The sequence below is a fragment of the Lynx canadensis genome, chromosome A2 (genome assembly GCF_007474595.2).
Source record: "Lynx canadensis isolate LIC74 chromosome A2, mLynCan4.pri.v2, whole genome shotgun sequence".
NCBI lineage: Eukaryota > Metazoa > Chordata > Mammalia > Carnivora > Felidae > Lynx > Lynx canadensis.
Genome location: NC_044304.2, coordinates 30,027,847 through 30,043,461, shown reverse-complemented (window position 1 = coordinate 30,043,461; position 15,615 = coordinate 30,027,847). Strand labels below are relative to the sequence as shown.

The 15,615-nt window shown below is 40.5% G+C and overlaps 1 protein-coding gene across 11 annotated transcripts in view; it reads left to right on the top strand.

Annotated features, from left to right (window-relative positions):
• CADPS (calcium dependent secretion activator) overlaps window positions 1-15,615 on the top strand; it is a 476,722-nt gene that overhangs the window by 332,964 nt on the left and 128,143 nt on the right. For all 11 annotated transcript variants that reach the window (XM_030307156.1, XM_030307157.1, XM_030307154.1 and 8 more), the window contains 2 exons: window positions 987-1,123; window positions 4,861-5,048. In XM_030307156.1, coding sequence (XP_030163016.1) covers window positions 987-1,123; window positions 4,861-5,048 — 325 coding nt within the window. The remainder of the gene's footprint in view (window positions 1-986; window positions 1,124-4,860; window positions 5,049-15,615) is intronic.

Here is a 15,615-nt window from a genome sequence, read left to right as displayed (position 1 = left end):
TAATTTGATATACGATGCTTCTTCTTTGCAGTGAGCATAGCAGGAGAGTGAGTGAACATGAGGTGGAGTGAGCTGATTCCTTTAATGTGTAGGCTCTTCATTCCTACCTCTCCGGGATTTACTTGTTCTCACTTGAGTTGAATTTTGCCCATTGAGTATAGAGTATTTTAGTTACACATATTGAGATTAATTAGTTAGCCCTTAGGAGGTTTTGCTTGCAGCCTTCACCCTGTAAGAAAAAGTGTGAATACATTGAGACTATTAATTCACAATAAATGGCAGATCATAGCCCTTGCTGAGTAAATCTGTTTGTCTCTTTCATAAGCTTTGCTAATTGTAAGCACACTATAAGGCAATGACCTTGGCTATCACAAACTAAATTCCCACTTAACTTATTCTCCAGGTTTCAATGAAAATCTTTTGTTATTATTATTTTCTTTTAGTTTTGGAGGGCGGGGACCCAAATCTTTTGTGAAACCAAATTGGCAATGGGGATTTGGAAGGGGAGGATACAAATATTGTCACTTGGCTGAAAATCAGCATAACCCTTTTCCAGATAATCCCAATAATTGTAGAGAAATTGCTCTAGATATAACCACTGGAATGGCAGAATCTATTAAAAACCTAAAAAAGCTAACTAGGCTTTTATAAGCAAAGATCCGATCTGCTTTCAGTGTTTGGTGAATTGCAGGCGAAGTTACGGTCGTGTGCTTAGTTTTTAAAGAACAACATAAATGCACTGGAGTTGTGATCATTTGATAAACATTGATGCCAATATATTTTTGCCTAAATGCAATAAACTCACCAGTAAGTGATGCAAGTTGACAATGGGAGGTAAAAAGAATATCTTGCGGATGTTGGTGGGAGGGAAAGGGGAAACAGCTAGCATTCATAATGCCTAGTGAATTCCTGTGTATTTGAAATGTCAAAGAAAATGTGATGTGTTTCTCTAAATTGTGTCTCTCTCTACATGTATAAATGAACAGACGCAGATAGAGCTCAAAAACATGGCATGGATGAATTTATCTCTTCCAACCCCTGTAACTTTGACCACGCTTCCCTCTTTGAGATGGTGCAACGCCTTACTTTGGATCACAGACTTAATGATTCCTATTCTTGCCTGGCAAGTATATTCTTTGGTCTACAGCAGTTTAAACACGATTAACATTTTTTTTTAAATGCGGTATTTCTCTACCTTTATATCAAAAGCTCTTTTCTCTGTTACAGAGCCCCTTTAACAATGGTAAATGTGTTCTTGATTTCCTGGGTTGAGATAGTTTTACTTACCAAAGAAGACAGAGCGGGAGGCAGTTATCAGTAGAGACAGATCCAATTCCCCAGACTCCCCATCTAAGCTTCCCCCTTTTCAGCTGCTACATGAGAAATATTCCCAAGAGGGTAATCGAGTTTGGCACCTGCTTGTGGAGAACTTGTAAAAATTGCCTCGGTTTCTTAAGACTTTAAGATTCCCCCTCCCTCCCCTTCTCAGATGATAAGACCCTGTGCTTTGGTCTCAGAAATGGATGTGTTCTTTTTGTTTATTTTTCAAAAATTAAAATGATTTGTAAATAAATGTCACTTCGCTTTTCAGAAGCTAAACTGGTTTGGATTTGTTTGTTTGGACGGCTTCTTGTTAGTCATAGTATTTGAAGCGTTTTTCACCCTTTGGGGGAATTTTTTATGGTGCTTTAGACATTTGGAAGTCCAGCTCTCCAGCAAGAGCATCAACATTTCTTGAAATCCTGCTCTGAGCCTAGATTTAAATCATTTAAATTCAAGGGACAACTATTATGTCTTTTTAAAAATTCTGTCTTTATTGGATTCCTGAAGATATATTTTGGGCTTTATACTAATCAAATTCAGAAGCCTAAAAAAGACCCGGTTTATTTCCTTCTATAAACCATAAATTGTTACTTCATTTCTTAAAGGTAAATGATATGAATCCCACTTTATAGATGGGAAAGGTAAGGGGACATAACGAAATGACTTTACAAAGAGGAAAAGCCTCATCCCTGACTCTGCACACTAAGGTTAATGTGTCTGTATATTATAATACTATATAATTTACTAACGTTAACATATTATTGACGATAATATAAATATGATGAAATGTGTTTCTTTCCTATGACACGCTATTTCTTCAATCTATTCTTACTACTTTTTATTTTAAATTCTGGTTTTTTTCCTATAACCAGGAGCCAAACTATTAAAAATAGTAGATAAAATAGTCTTAAAAACAGAAACGGGATTATATGGAATAATTTATTAATCTGCGTCTCATAAAAGATTCATTGATGATCTCGGGTTTAGAATCACTTCATCAGAAGAATCTGAACTTTGCCAAATTGGAAAGGAACACATCACTTTGACTTAAAAAAAAAAAAAAAAAAAAAAAAAAAAAAAAGCTTACCTTGCATTGCAAGGCAATTTTTCCCAAATGTGTTTCCTATGATTATGTGATTATTCACATAATTATAAATTGCATTCATGAAAGTTGTAAGAATATGCCGCTGAGCTGAAATCATTCCCTTTTATGTATAATTCCTATTCTCTTGAGGAATTTTTTAAAGTGTTTTATTTTCAAGACTTTTTTCACATCATCATTTTTTAAAACAATTTTCTTTTTCACCAAGAGATTTGTCACTAAGAAGAGTTAGTAAATGCTCTAAAAAATTAAGCCAGAAGTGAAATTTTGAAACTTGCCTCGCATTAATCACATATAGGCTTAAAAATATGCTCCAAAATCCACAATTAATTATGAATAGCATAAAATCGTTTCCCTCTGCATTTGTATACCTGTATCTATTAATCATTATCCCCAAATTTCAGAACATAACAGCAATTAAAAGGACCTTATCTCCTGCCTCTATATATTTCATTTTCTCATTATTACAATCTTTTTTTTTTTTCAGTTAGTTTTGGAGACCGACCAGCAGGGATACATAAATTTTTCTGTGTCTTCGACTGAGTTCCTAATTGATATTTCTTCAACTCTTTTCAAAGCAGCTATTTTGGCATCTACAAAAGACTTGGTGTCATCTGAGTCGTAGAAAATATATTTTAATCTTTCACAGCAGTGTTGTTTCTAAGATTTAGCATTTGGGGTAGCAGATGGAGTGGCAAAGAAGTTGCCTATAGGGGCAGCCCACTGCCTCGACTACTCTCCCGCCCTCTGCAGTAACTTATAATTTGAAATAGGAAAGATGCCGTCTTTCGTTGGATGCATTGCTAAGCTGTGTGTTGTCAATCGAAGATTCCCCAGATCACTGATACAAGATCAGAGTATTGCAGAGGCCTCCCTCTCTGCACTTCTGTGGCCTACACCCGCCCCCTGTCACTGTCTCTTGCCTCTTCTCTCCCAAGGCGGAGAGCAATATTCGAAAGACTTAGAGAGGACCCGCAAAGTAAAATTAGATTTATATTTCAAAGAATTCTAAATTCCTGGCTTACAACATACCACCTAAGCTGGTTCACAGGTTTCTCCCCACTAACGAAAAGTTCGCTTTAAGCCACTTTGCTTTTGCGAAAGACCTCCATTAGTATTTGTTTTCAATAACCAAAAGGAATTCAAAGAGGATTTTTCGCTTGTACAAAATGATTATTGCTTCTCCACTATACACCATTTTGGCTTATGAAAGGTTTCATGGGAACGTTCCTTTTTCAGACAGTGAGGGAAACCTGTGGGTTTTTTAAATTTTTATTTATTTATTTTTATTTTTATTTTTGCTTCGGAAAAGTACCAAAACCAAAAGAAGTGATTTGCTTTCAGGCTTGGCTGACGGGTGACCTTGAGTGGATAGTCTCTCAGCCTTCCTGAGCATCTATTTTTTTAAGGGCATCATGGAGGCAGCAATTTCTATGCCATCATGCTTCCCAACTGCTCTGAATCAGAGATTCCATCCAGATTCTCTTTTATAGCAGCGTTTCATCTGGTCATACAGCAAGCAAATAATGAGAAAACAAATAATTGCCAGGGAAAAAAAAATAAAGCAAAATGCTAAGCCAGGGCCCAAGAAGCACCTTGGAGTTTAATTGTATCCTGTCTGGTTCACAACTTGAAAACTTAGTCGCGATGCTCCCTTTGCAAAGTTTGGTCAGTATCTTCATTATAAAATTTTAAAAAGATTTCCTTTCAGAGGGAAAGAATGTATGAAGTCCTAAAATGTATGTCGACCAATCCTAAAATCTTTAGTGCTTCAGAGTAGGAAAAGCAGAAGACATGAAATAAGCCAGGGCTACTTCTGTTTTATATTATTTGTGAGTCCCTGAACAGCCCTGATTTGTTTCCTCATCTGTGAGATGGAGATACACCTGCCCTGTCTACCTCACAGGATTGCTGTGGGGCTCCAGCAAAAGTTCTTTGTCAAGTATAAAGCACAGTACCAATATAAGACGTCATGTTACTGTTTTCTCGTATCAGTAACCAAGCTCTCACCCTGTCTCCACCCCAACATTCTTAGAAGGTGTAAGGTTCAGTGTTAGAGCAGCGAGTGCGATTGTGTTTCTGGAATCATGCTGTCTGCTAATCCGGACTCCACCACTTACTAGTTCTGGGATGCTAGGGAAATTCCATGTCTTCCCTTGAGTTTCCCACCCATCCAACAGGGAAAACAGGGCCTACCCCATAGTGCTGTCCCAAGGGTCAAAGGAGCCAGCACACACACAAGGCGGTTAGCACAGTGGCTGGGACTTTAGAAGAAATCAGCAAGTGTTGGCTCTCGAAATTTTTAAACCCCCTTTTCTAGTTACTTCCAACTGTAGCAGCTCTCCAAAAAGCAAAACAAAACAAAACAAAACACAAAACAGCATCACAAAAAAACCTGTATTTAAAAGAAAGTCTCTCCTTTATTCCCCAAACAGGGCTGGTTCAGTCCTGGCCAGGTGTTTGTCCTAGACGAGTATTGCGCCCGAAACGGAGTCCGAGGGTGTCACCGACATCTCTGCTACCTCAGAGACTTGCTTGAACGGGCAGAAAATGGCGCCATGATTGACCCCACTCTCCTTCACTACAGCTTTGCCTTCTGTGCGTCCCATGTCCATGGGAACAGGTAAGCACTTGTCCAGAGGTATTCCTCAAAAAAAAAAAAAAAAAAAAGATCTTTTTTTAAGGCACTGGCAATGGTGTATGACTTGTCCTGCTTTTAGAATTGTCTCTAACTCTGTATCCCTTCCTGTTCCTTCTGTAGTACACACACACACACACACACACACACACACACACAAGAACACACGGGTCTTAGTTTCCTCTCTGTTCAAGAAACTTAAAAGAAATGGCAAACAGGACTTCTAAAGTGGTCTCTGAAGGTAGAACAATCTAGGTTCAAATCGTGGCTCCTCCGTTTACTAGCAGACATGCTGGATGGCAACTGAACCCTCCATGCCTCAGTTGTCTCATCTATAAAACAGGGATGATAGTGTCCTCATGGGGTGTTTAAGAGGATGCATGTGGGCTCAGCACAATGCCTGGAACGTGGCAAGAGCCTCATAAATGTTTACCTTTCTTGTTGCTATCATTCGTTCCATAAATATTTAGTGATTATTTACTGAGTGCCAGGCACTCTGGTATACGTTCAGCGTACATGGTGAGCAAAACAAGGCCCCGAACAAGGGCAGGGTTACAGGGAGAGCCAGGCTCTGAAAAAAAGGAGTAATATTCCTTACTAGCATTTGATAAAGGAAGACAGCTCAGACGGCGTGTGAGGACGGCAGGGAGGGTGTCCCTGAGGAGGAGATATTGGGCTGAGAACTGAAGCACATGTAGAAGTTGAGTGCTTCCAGGCAAAAGGAACAGCGTGTACAAATGCCCCGCAGACGGAGAAAGCCAAGCACACTTCAAGAGCTGAAAGCAGCTAGGTGAAGCTGGAAGCTAGATACTCATAACACTTACAGTTTAACCATAGAGCTGGGAGGAACTTTAGAGATCACAGTGTAACCCACCCCCTCATTTTATAGGTTTTCTAGACAAGACCAGAACATCAGTTCTCCTAACTCCGCACTAAGTACTCTCTTTCTTTAGACGTTGCCCAGCTCCTGGAGGAAAAGATCCATGTTCTGAATAATGCAAAGCGGCAAATAATTTAAGAACATTACCATTTGGCTCTGAAGACATGGAATAAATTTCCACATTGCCACAGCCAGTTTACTATCCCAATGTATGTAGCCTCACGTTGCTATAAAGACAAGCCTGCGTTCCCTCGAGCACCACCTCAACCGGTAGCCAGGAAAGGCACATCCAGGAAAAACTAGGTGGCTTCCGAACCCCGAAAAAGTTGGTGCTGCATTTATTTTAAATCAGACCGTCAGTTATCTTCATCTTCGCAAGCTAGAGGACTCTGAAATATCTGTGGGATTTGTTGTGTGCTTTTCCTCTCTCTAGTGCTGGGAGGTTTGATGAGATACAACCTCAACATTTAGAACTAGGTAACAATAGCCTTGTAGGTTTGAATATTTAACAGGCAATGAGGTTTTCATCACCTCCCATTGTTATAAGGTTTGCTAGCCCCACACATGACCTTTTATTTACATAAAAAATATTTATGAAAACTCTGATACCTGGGGAGTATCTGTGCATAACTCTGCTTTTTATAAATATGTACACTTTGATGACTGTCTGTTACAGCCTCTTGGACTGAGTTCTTTAAAGAGAGAGAGAGAGAAGTTGCATTATATTCTCTGGGTTGTCACACTGTATTCTACATATGTTACTGAATAAGAAAGTGTTATAAAATAATGAAGTGTTTTTGTAAACTCCCTGGTAAACATCATCATGAATTATGATACACATTGTCTGGATTTCATATTGTAAGACTGCCACTTGATTCACAGTTAGGTTTATACATCTTGTCATGGAAACAGTTTTGGATTTCTTATTTTCTTTTCAGTTCCGATTTTCCTTATGCAAGTTTGCATCTTTTTTTTTTTTTTTTTTGCTTATTATTTTAGTTTGAATGCATTTGCTCTGGCTGTTTGATGCATCCTTCTTTTTCTTTCTTCTGTTTGTGCATGTATGTGTGCTCTTGATTCTCCTGTGGCTGGCCACACTCTGTGCATGCCCCATGCGACCACCCCCTCTCCAAAGTCAACAAATGCATGCATATCTTAGTGGGCTGCTACCAAATACAGACCCTGAAGGGAGCAAAACTCCCTCCCCATCTGAACCAGAGGCCAAAAAAGATACCAAAAAGGAATCCAAAAAAAGAAAAGATTGCAAAACCCAGGCAAATCCAGGGCCCAAAAGGTAAGAAGTTAACATGTCTATTGGCTTGTGTTTTGCAATGTCTATGCTGTTCCCCCTGTCCACGCCATGACTTCCACCTTAGCAGACAACAAGCTTTGTGTACATCTGAAGTCTCTGTTCCTTTAAGGTTCTTCAAAGGTATACTTTAAAAGAAAATCGTAGGCATGGGCAGAATACCATGTATTAGGACCGAATTTGAGTCAGGTGTTTAGTGACTCTTAGAACATTTTCATATTGAAAAAACTGAGCAATGTGTAAACAGAATCGTGAATCAGATTGCTTCTTTAGTGGCATCTAGTTAAGGACCTGGTACCTTACCAAGTCATTCATAATAAGCAACCCGTGCTTTGTAATTTTGAAATTATGTTTAAGGAACAAATAGAATGGGTTGTCATAAGACGGGTCTATACATTTATAGTAGCTACATCATTTTTAGCAAACCCTTCTCAGTTCCACATTGATCTTATGAAACAAAGCTATCTTTAGATAATGACTTATAATAACACAAAGCAAAACCTATCACCAAACGAATGGCTCTTAGTAGAATCACTAATAGAATGAGGTCACCTTGAAGCCACTTGCAAGTTCTAAAATTGTATTTATCCTCTTCTGTTTTCTCTGTCCTTTAGGGCTGCTCTCATTGTGAATTGATAAAAATGGCAAATTGGTGGCTTTTTCCCCCTTTAAGCTAGACTTGCAGTTATTTCCAGTGTTATCCTTATGTCCTTCCTCACCTTCCCTATCCTCACCACAAATTAATATTGTCCTTTTAAAGTTTTGTTGTTGTGGTTTTGAAACTGATATTCTGACCTGGCATTACCAAGAGACACAAAGTTCATAAGCAGGTATGTTTTACGCTTTCAGTATGAATTTGTTCACTGGAATAATTCTAAGTCCTGAAATATATACAGTTCACCTGTAGGCAGACTAAATGAAAATACCAGCTTCAGTTCCTAGAGAATGTGGCAGGCTGTCAATCAACATGTATCGGTCTGGTAGGGAAGGTCAAAGAAAGCCCCGATTCCATGTGCACACCTGCTTTTCAAAGTTGCAGCATGTAAGGATGGAGGTGAAGTGAAGTTTCTGTTTGTGTTGCCCTAACGAGAGTCAGATTGCAAAGCAATGGTAGCTTGCAGCCAGTGAGAAAGCACACAGAGAATGCTGCGTAGGTACCCTAAGAAGCCTCTCTGGGTGCTGTCCAAGGTGCTGAATGATCGGCATTGAAACCGAAAGCAAACCGCCACACTTGATTGAGACTGCCCTGTGCCATGAAAAACTATCCAAAAGGATCTTGAATGGTACTTTGATGAGCTTATGTGTGTTCCAGGGTCTATGTGTATATTGCAGGTTTTGATGCAGATGAAATCATAGTATCAAATACCAGTCATGTAGCATTCTGCAGTTTATCCTTTTATACATTCCGTCTCATTCACTGTAACATCTTCAGGTTATTTTTTACATCCATTTTGTGGAGGATGAAACTGAATGTCTACAAATTTAAGTGGCACACTCAGATATTCTTGAGTCCAAAGCTCTTCCTCTTTGCACTACATCAGCATCGTGTGGAGGTTCTAAAGATCTGAGTTTGGAGTCTGTTCTGCATAAATCCAGAATTATCGTATCTTAATTCTGTGCCTCAGTTTTCTCATCTGCAAAATGAGCATGTAGTATCATAGCACCAGTAATATCCTGTCAAACTCTAAAATTATCTTCTATAGATTATAATAACAAATTAAATAAGCCACTGTCATATTCCATAAGTAAAGTTTAATTAAATTAAGGATAATTGCTGCCATTTAGTAAGTGCTTGCTCTATGCCAGGGACTGTGTGAAGTGCTGTTTAGATTTATTATCTCATCTTATCCTTATTACATCCCAGGGAAATATTATTATTTGTTTCATCTGGCAGATGAGTAGCAGATGAGGAGTTTGAGGCTCAGATAAGTTCAGTCACTTACTGTATTGCAAATAAGTGTGTGATCCCAGTTCAAAACACATAGTCTGACTTTGGAGCTTGCATTTGTGTCTGGTGTAAGATGCCAAATTCAGCCATTTGAGAGGAGTTTCAACATTTCCGGGCTGGATACTATCACAGTCATCTGAATTAACTAAAGAGTTTTCTAATTTTGTCCTAAAGATGTCCAAAATCAATATGGCTTACCTGGTAATTTTGGCCTTGTGAAGGAAGCCAGAGTGTATCTGGAGTTTTAGACCACGTAAGAGCAGAGTCTCCCCTGAGCATTAATGAACAACCTTTTGGTGTGGGGAAACCATTTTCCCAACTTTTTTTTTTTTTTTAACCAGGATGAACACTATTTGCATGTGAAGGTTATCGATTCTTTGGCCCAGATTAAGAAGGCAATCATGACTCATGGAAACAAATTGCCCTTTAATTGAATTTATCTGAACAATAGAAGCCATTCCTGTTGTCATTTCACAAGCAGCTTTAGATTAGGTAAAATATAGCTTTTTACATAATCATTAACTTTTTACCTATTAATAACTCAGCATACCCAGAGGTGGAGGGAGAGCCCTTTCCTGCGGCAGTTGGAAATCATTAATGGCCACTCATCTGCTGATGACTCAGGTTCTCCCACCTTCTCTGGAAACCTGAGCCACATCTTTGTGAAAAACTATGCCTATGTGAATCTGCAACATCGAATCAAAAGTAGACACATCTGGTCAATCAGGAAGATCACTGCTACTTATAATTCCAGGCACTGGAAGATATGGAACCATCCACATGTTTGGCATCTTTTAGAATAGTGGTTCTTGACTTGATCCTTTATCCCAGGGGACATTTGACAATGTCTGGAGACATTTTAATTGTCACCTAGGGAAGGGGTGGTACTATTGTCACCAGTGACTAGAGGCCAGGGGTGTTTCTAAATATCTGACAATGCACAGGACAGCCCTCTGTAAACAAAGTCCAAAAAACCAAACTCCCAGATGATGGGCTTAAATTTCTCCTTTTTACTTGGGTCTTTTGTTTCTTTTACACGAACTTGTCCTGTGTCTAAAGGCATAAGAGTTGCCACCACTGATTTTCACCTTGTGCCGTAGTTCTCACCCTGTAGTGTGCATATAAATCACACAGGGAGCTTGTTAACATGGAGAATACTAGATCCCATCCTGACATAATTTGATTCAGCAAGTCTTAGATGGAGTCAGGCTTCTGTACTTTTAATCATTTCCTCCCCAGGTAATTCTAAGGCATTTGTTCTTCAGATCTCACTTAGTTAAGGCCTTGGTTGTCAAACTTGGCTATACCCTGAAATCACTTGGAGAGCCTAAAAAAGGCCGATGCCATAGCCCCACCCACAGAGGCTCTGATTTAATTAATCTGGGATGTGGCCGAAGTATCATGTTTTTAAAATCTCCCCTAGTGATTCTAATATGTAGCAACGTTTAAGAACTGCTGATTGAGGGAACATTACTTTGGGCCGGCTCTTTAAAAAAAACAACCCATTTTCTCAAAGAGAGAGGGAAAGAAAAAGAAAATGTGAGTATGTTCAGCTGGTTGCACTTGGCGATCATAAAACCCACAGATGTAAATCTCTATATCTTCTAATTTTTAAATCAGCTCCTAAGGTTGCAGTACTTAATTTTCACCATAATATTTTTAGTATTCTTTCTAGATGACATTTAGATTAGCATCACTTTGGTCACTGTCCCGCAGTGACAAGGCAATCAAACAGCTCCGATGATTGCAAGTTGCGTCAATGTTCCTTGGATCCCTTTATTATTGGGATTGGAAATTTTTCTCATTTACATTATTATTTAACATTTCTTGAATGCCAGTGCTGCTCTTCACATATGGCCTGTGTAGAAAGTACATTGTATCAGCAATTAACAAATCCATAATGCCAACCGCCCCAATCCAAAGTAAGCTGCATAGATTAATGAGTCTGCAAGCAGATGTAAGAGAGCATGAGTTCTAAAAATCTTTGAAAACATGTCCCAGGATTCTTTTGGGAGAGGTATCTGGAGCCACAGTGCTGCCTGTGTGCAGAGACTGTGTGATCCCTTGGGTTAGATCTGAAGTACTGAACAATCCGGTTAGCTCATTTTTCTCCTCTGTTGCCCCACCAGTGTCCCTAAGGCAGTGAGTAATTCCATCCATCCAGCTTCCCCAAGCAGAACCATGGGAGTTGTCCTTGCTTCCTCCTTCTCCCTCAGCACTCACAAGGCTTCGGTTACTATGCCCTATCAATGCCTTTAGGTATCTCTTAAGCCCACCCACTTCTCCTTTTCTTCACTGCCACTACTGAGTTCAAGCGTCTATCTTCTCTCCTGTGGACCACAGCAACACCATGTCCAGTGTTGGTCCCTCACTCCCAAGCCATGTTGCATAATGTTTTCTTTCATTCCTTTTTTGTGAATGCCTACCTGGAAGCAAATCCATAATTTTTGCACATGTAAATGTCTCTTTTTAGCTCCAATCTCACCTTTCTATCCCTTCCTCCCTCTGTCTGTCACACATGTACACTCCTTATGATATTATATCTAGTTCTTTTTAACTCTCTGTCCCCAAAGGAGGGAGAGAGGACTGTGTAGCAGGGATACTTCTGTTTTACCGACCTCTGAATATGGCACGTGAGTAGCAGGCAGGCGTGGATGGGGGATGACATTGGCCCCCACGTTATTGATATAATGTTACACACTTACACATGACATTAGTGTACTCAGATATATGTGGCTCGTCGCCCTTCCAGTTTTGAGCAGGTGTTGGCCTTGCATGTAACTGAGTCATGCTCTCTAAATTCTAAAGCAGCAGCTTCACCAAGTGGAAGTACTTGTAAGAGAAGGGGTGGGAGGAAATCCAAACACATTTCAAGTAAAAGTCTGCACCCCAAGGAGGAATTCTTTTTAGATTATTCTAAATTCTAACCCATGTGACTCCATTCCTAAAGGAAAGTTTCCCCGTGAGAAGAGCAGATTTTCCAATTCAGACATAAAATCTTGTAAAATGTGTTGAATTAACTCCCATCAGAGCAATCTTTCTGTCCCCTGGCAAACCGTCAAGTAATATGAATTTCCCTTCTAAAATTTCAGCGTGTATCCTCATCCTATGTTCGATGAATTCATTGGAGCAAAAGCATATTTTCAGATGTCACATACTTTCCAGGGTGGGTGTGATACCAAAACGCCACACGTTACTGGTCTGACCACTCAGAAGTCTATACATAGGGAGTTGAGGATAGAATCCAAAGCCTAATTGTCTATGTTTGTCTAGAAACAAAGAAACCCATCTCTTCTCTTATTCCTCAAAGAGAAAAATCTATGTGGTACCAATTTTGGAAATTGGTCCCTCTCTGGGGTAAGAAATACATGCTTTCCTCCAAAGCATATATTTTATATGACTTCTGTAGTCACTTCGTGGGTTCTCCCTTCATTCAGCACCTGGACCATCCCCTTAACTAGTGTCCTTGTATCAATAGCATCCATGGTCTTTGAGATTTGATCGGTAGAGAGAGACTTCAATCACCCCCATATTTATAGAGAGCAAAGATACTTTTTGATCTTTTTTGGATTTTAGCTACATATTTAGAAAAACAGAAAACAAGTCAGAGAAGATCTCACTGATAAATTTTTGCCCCCTCCAACCTTTTTTTTAAAAATTAATAATACCCAACCTCAAGAAGCTTCAATGCCTTCTATTGTAAGGTTGTAGAAACTGCTTGTTACTGCTTCCTATCTTAGTCTTTGTGATACAAACACTTTGATATATTTGTTTTAGCAGCGTGTCTGAGCCCCAGGGCATCAGGGCATAATTAGAAAAGGGGCTTGGGCTGGAGGGAGAGGGGAGGAAAGGGAAAGGCTGGGCTTTCATAATGAAGCAGTGACTATTGGATGTGAGAGTCCTAATTACAGTGTATAATTAACCTAGAGATTATACAAGCCATCCAGATGAGCAAGCAGGGATGTCTTCTTTTGAGATGATAATGCTTTGGTGTTATCTTGAATTTGTAGTTACTAGTCTCTTGAAAGAGACAAAAGAAAATATTCCGCTCTTGGATTAAATTCAAAGGTATCATTCTAAAAGTTGTAAGGATAAAGAGTTGCTAGGGGAAATCCGTTTCAAAAGAGAGAGAGGTTAAGAGAGTGTTTTGGTCTACATGTTCTATTTAGGGAGCATTGCAAGAACCATCTAAGATACTCTGTCCCCCTCTGGCCCTTTAAGCTCTCATGTTTCTGGGCTGGAACAATTTAGTAGCAAGTAGGATTCAGTTATCATGCTTGTTTAAGGACATTTTCAGGGATCCATAATGCGGTCTGCAGGCATGCATCCATTTGGAGAGAGAGAATATATCATGTTTACGGTGCCTGCACCAGCATATGTGGACATTTGCATTTGGAGAGAAAGTATATTCCCACTTCAGCTGGAGTTTTACCCCTTGTTGGTAGTGATTGGAGCTTAAAGCTGGCTGTATGCAGAGAAGTGGACCAGACCCTCTTCTGTCTTTTGAACCCATACATATTCTCTCACACCTGGGTTCTACACTTGATCACTAAACAGATGCAATACCAGAACACATCCCTCGCTGTAAGCTTTGAATGAATCTAGTCCTCTGACCGTCTTGAAAAGATAGCTCAGCTTCCAAACAAGGGTTTTGCGGCCGAGCTTTCAACACAATGTGGAGAACTGTACCAGCAGGGTGACAAGATGCTAGGAATCTGTGTGCTTACCTGGGTGTGGGGGGACAATTGAACGATCCAAGGAGATGAGGTCACTTTCACGAAACACATTGCCGCTTGATTTCTTTGACTGGATTCTTCGCACCTAATTTCAAATCTCAAAATAAAACGTTTCACATGAAAAGCCTAGTTCTTAATCATATGAGATCCCTCCTATAAAAGTCATCCATTAACAAGGTCTAGCTCCGAAGCATTTGGGGAGAGGGAGAACAATGTGCGTAACTAGTAACTTGAAAGACGGGTGGCTGGGTTGTGGTAGTTTCAGTCTGACAAAAAAAAAAAAAAAAGACACAACTCTAGATAAATTATTATTTGTGACATGGCTCAAGATGGGCGAGTGTGAGGAGAGTGAAGGTGACAGAACTGGTACTGACCACGGTGACAAGGACTTGAAGAGCAGCCGACGTGACATCTTTCCTGTCGTGCAGCCGAAAATGTCAACTTTGTGAAGGACAGTGAGAAAATGGTTTGCCGAAAACTTGAAAGGTGGATTCCGGAGATGCCCGTTGTGTCAGAAGTGATATAGTCTGTTGTGGCCAGAGAGACCTACTTCTGGTGGCAGTGGTGGCCTGCAGGTGGGACAGCTTCCTGTCCCTCATGGGGTTCCAAAAATGACTGCACTGGACCTGCACCTTGTCTCAAGTTTGCAGGGTCATGATATACTAGAAGTGAGTTGTTAGCCAGTGTGCAGTTAGGTGGACCCGGAGGCCCAGGACCACATTTCCTTGTTGCTGTGTGTGTGTGTGTGTGTGTGTGTGTGTGTGTGTGAGAGAGAGAGAGAGAGAGAGAGGGAGAGAGAGAGAGAGAGAGAGAGAGAGAGAGAGAGAGAGAGAGAGATTCTCAAGCTAGGTTCAAAGGCATCGGACGATTTTACTATATGATGTGCATATCCCCTCCTTCTAGGAAAAAGGAGATAGTGCTTTATGAACTCACATCAGTATAAGTAATAAAAACTAAGTCTGGATCCTCTCCATTTTTGAGGTGAAAACTGGAGTCAAGGAAGGAAGCTACAGAGGGGCGCCTGGGTGGCCCAGTCGGTGAAGCGTCCGACTTCGGCTCAGGTCATGATCTCGCGGTCCGTGAGTTCAAGCCCCGCGTCGGGCTCTGTGCTGACCGCTCGGAGCCTGGAACCTACTTCGGATTCTGTGTCTCCCTCTCTCTCTCCCCTCCCCCACTCGCACTCAAAAATAAATAAACATTAAAAAAAAAAGGAAGCTGCGGAAAGGTAGGAAACAGGACAAAAGCAGTTCTCAATCCTTGACAGCACATTAGGATAACCTGGGGATGTCTACATCCCCCTGCAGATGAATTGAATCAGAGTTTGAGGATGAGACTGTCAAAGCTGTCACATGGTTCCAAAGTATAGGCAAAGATTAAGAACTACTGACCTGTGAGGACAGTCTGTCTGGTCAGGGCACAGCTGCTGGGGCGAGCCAATTCCACCTGTTTCTTCTATCTTTGTGTTATTTACTCAACATAAAGGTTCCAGAAAAGTGTGTCCAGTTGACTGAGCTTAGGTCATAGTCCAGCTTAGACACACAGTGTCCATAAAAGGGGGGGACTGGCTTGTGGGAAGGCCCTCAGTATATAAACAGCAGGAAACAGGACCCCAGTTTACTCTTCCCCCCAAGGGTATGCGCGGTGTGGGCAAGGTCATTCTTCCGAAGGACATTCAGGTG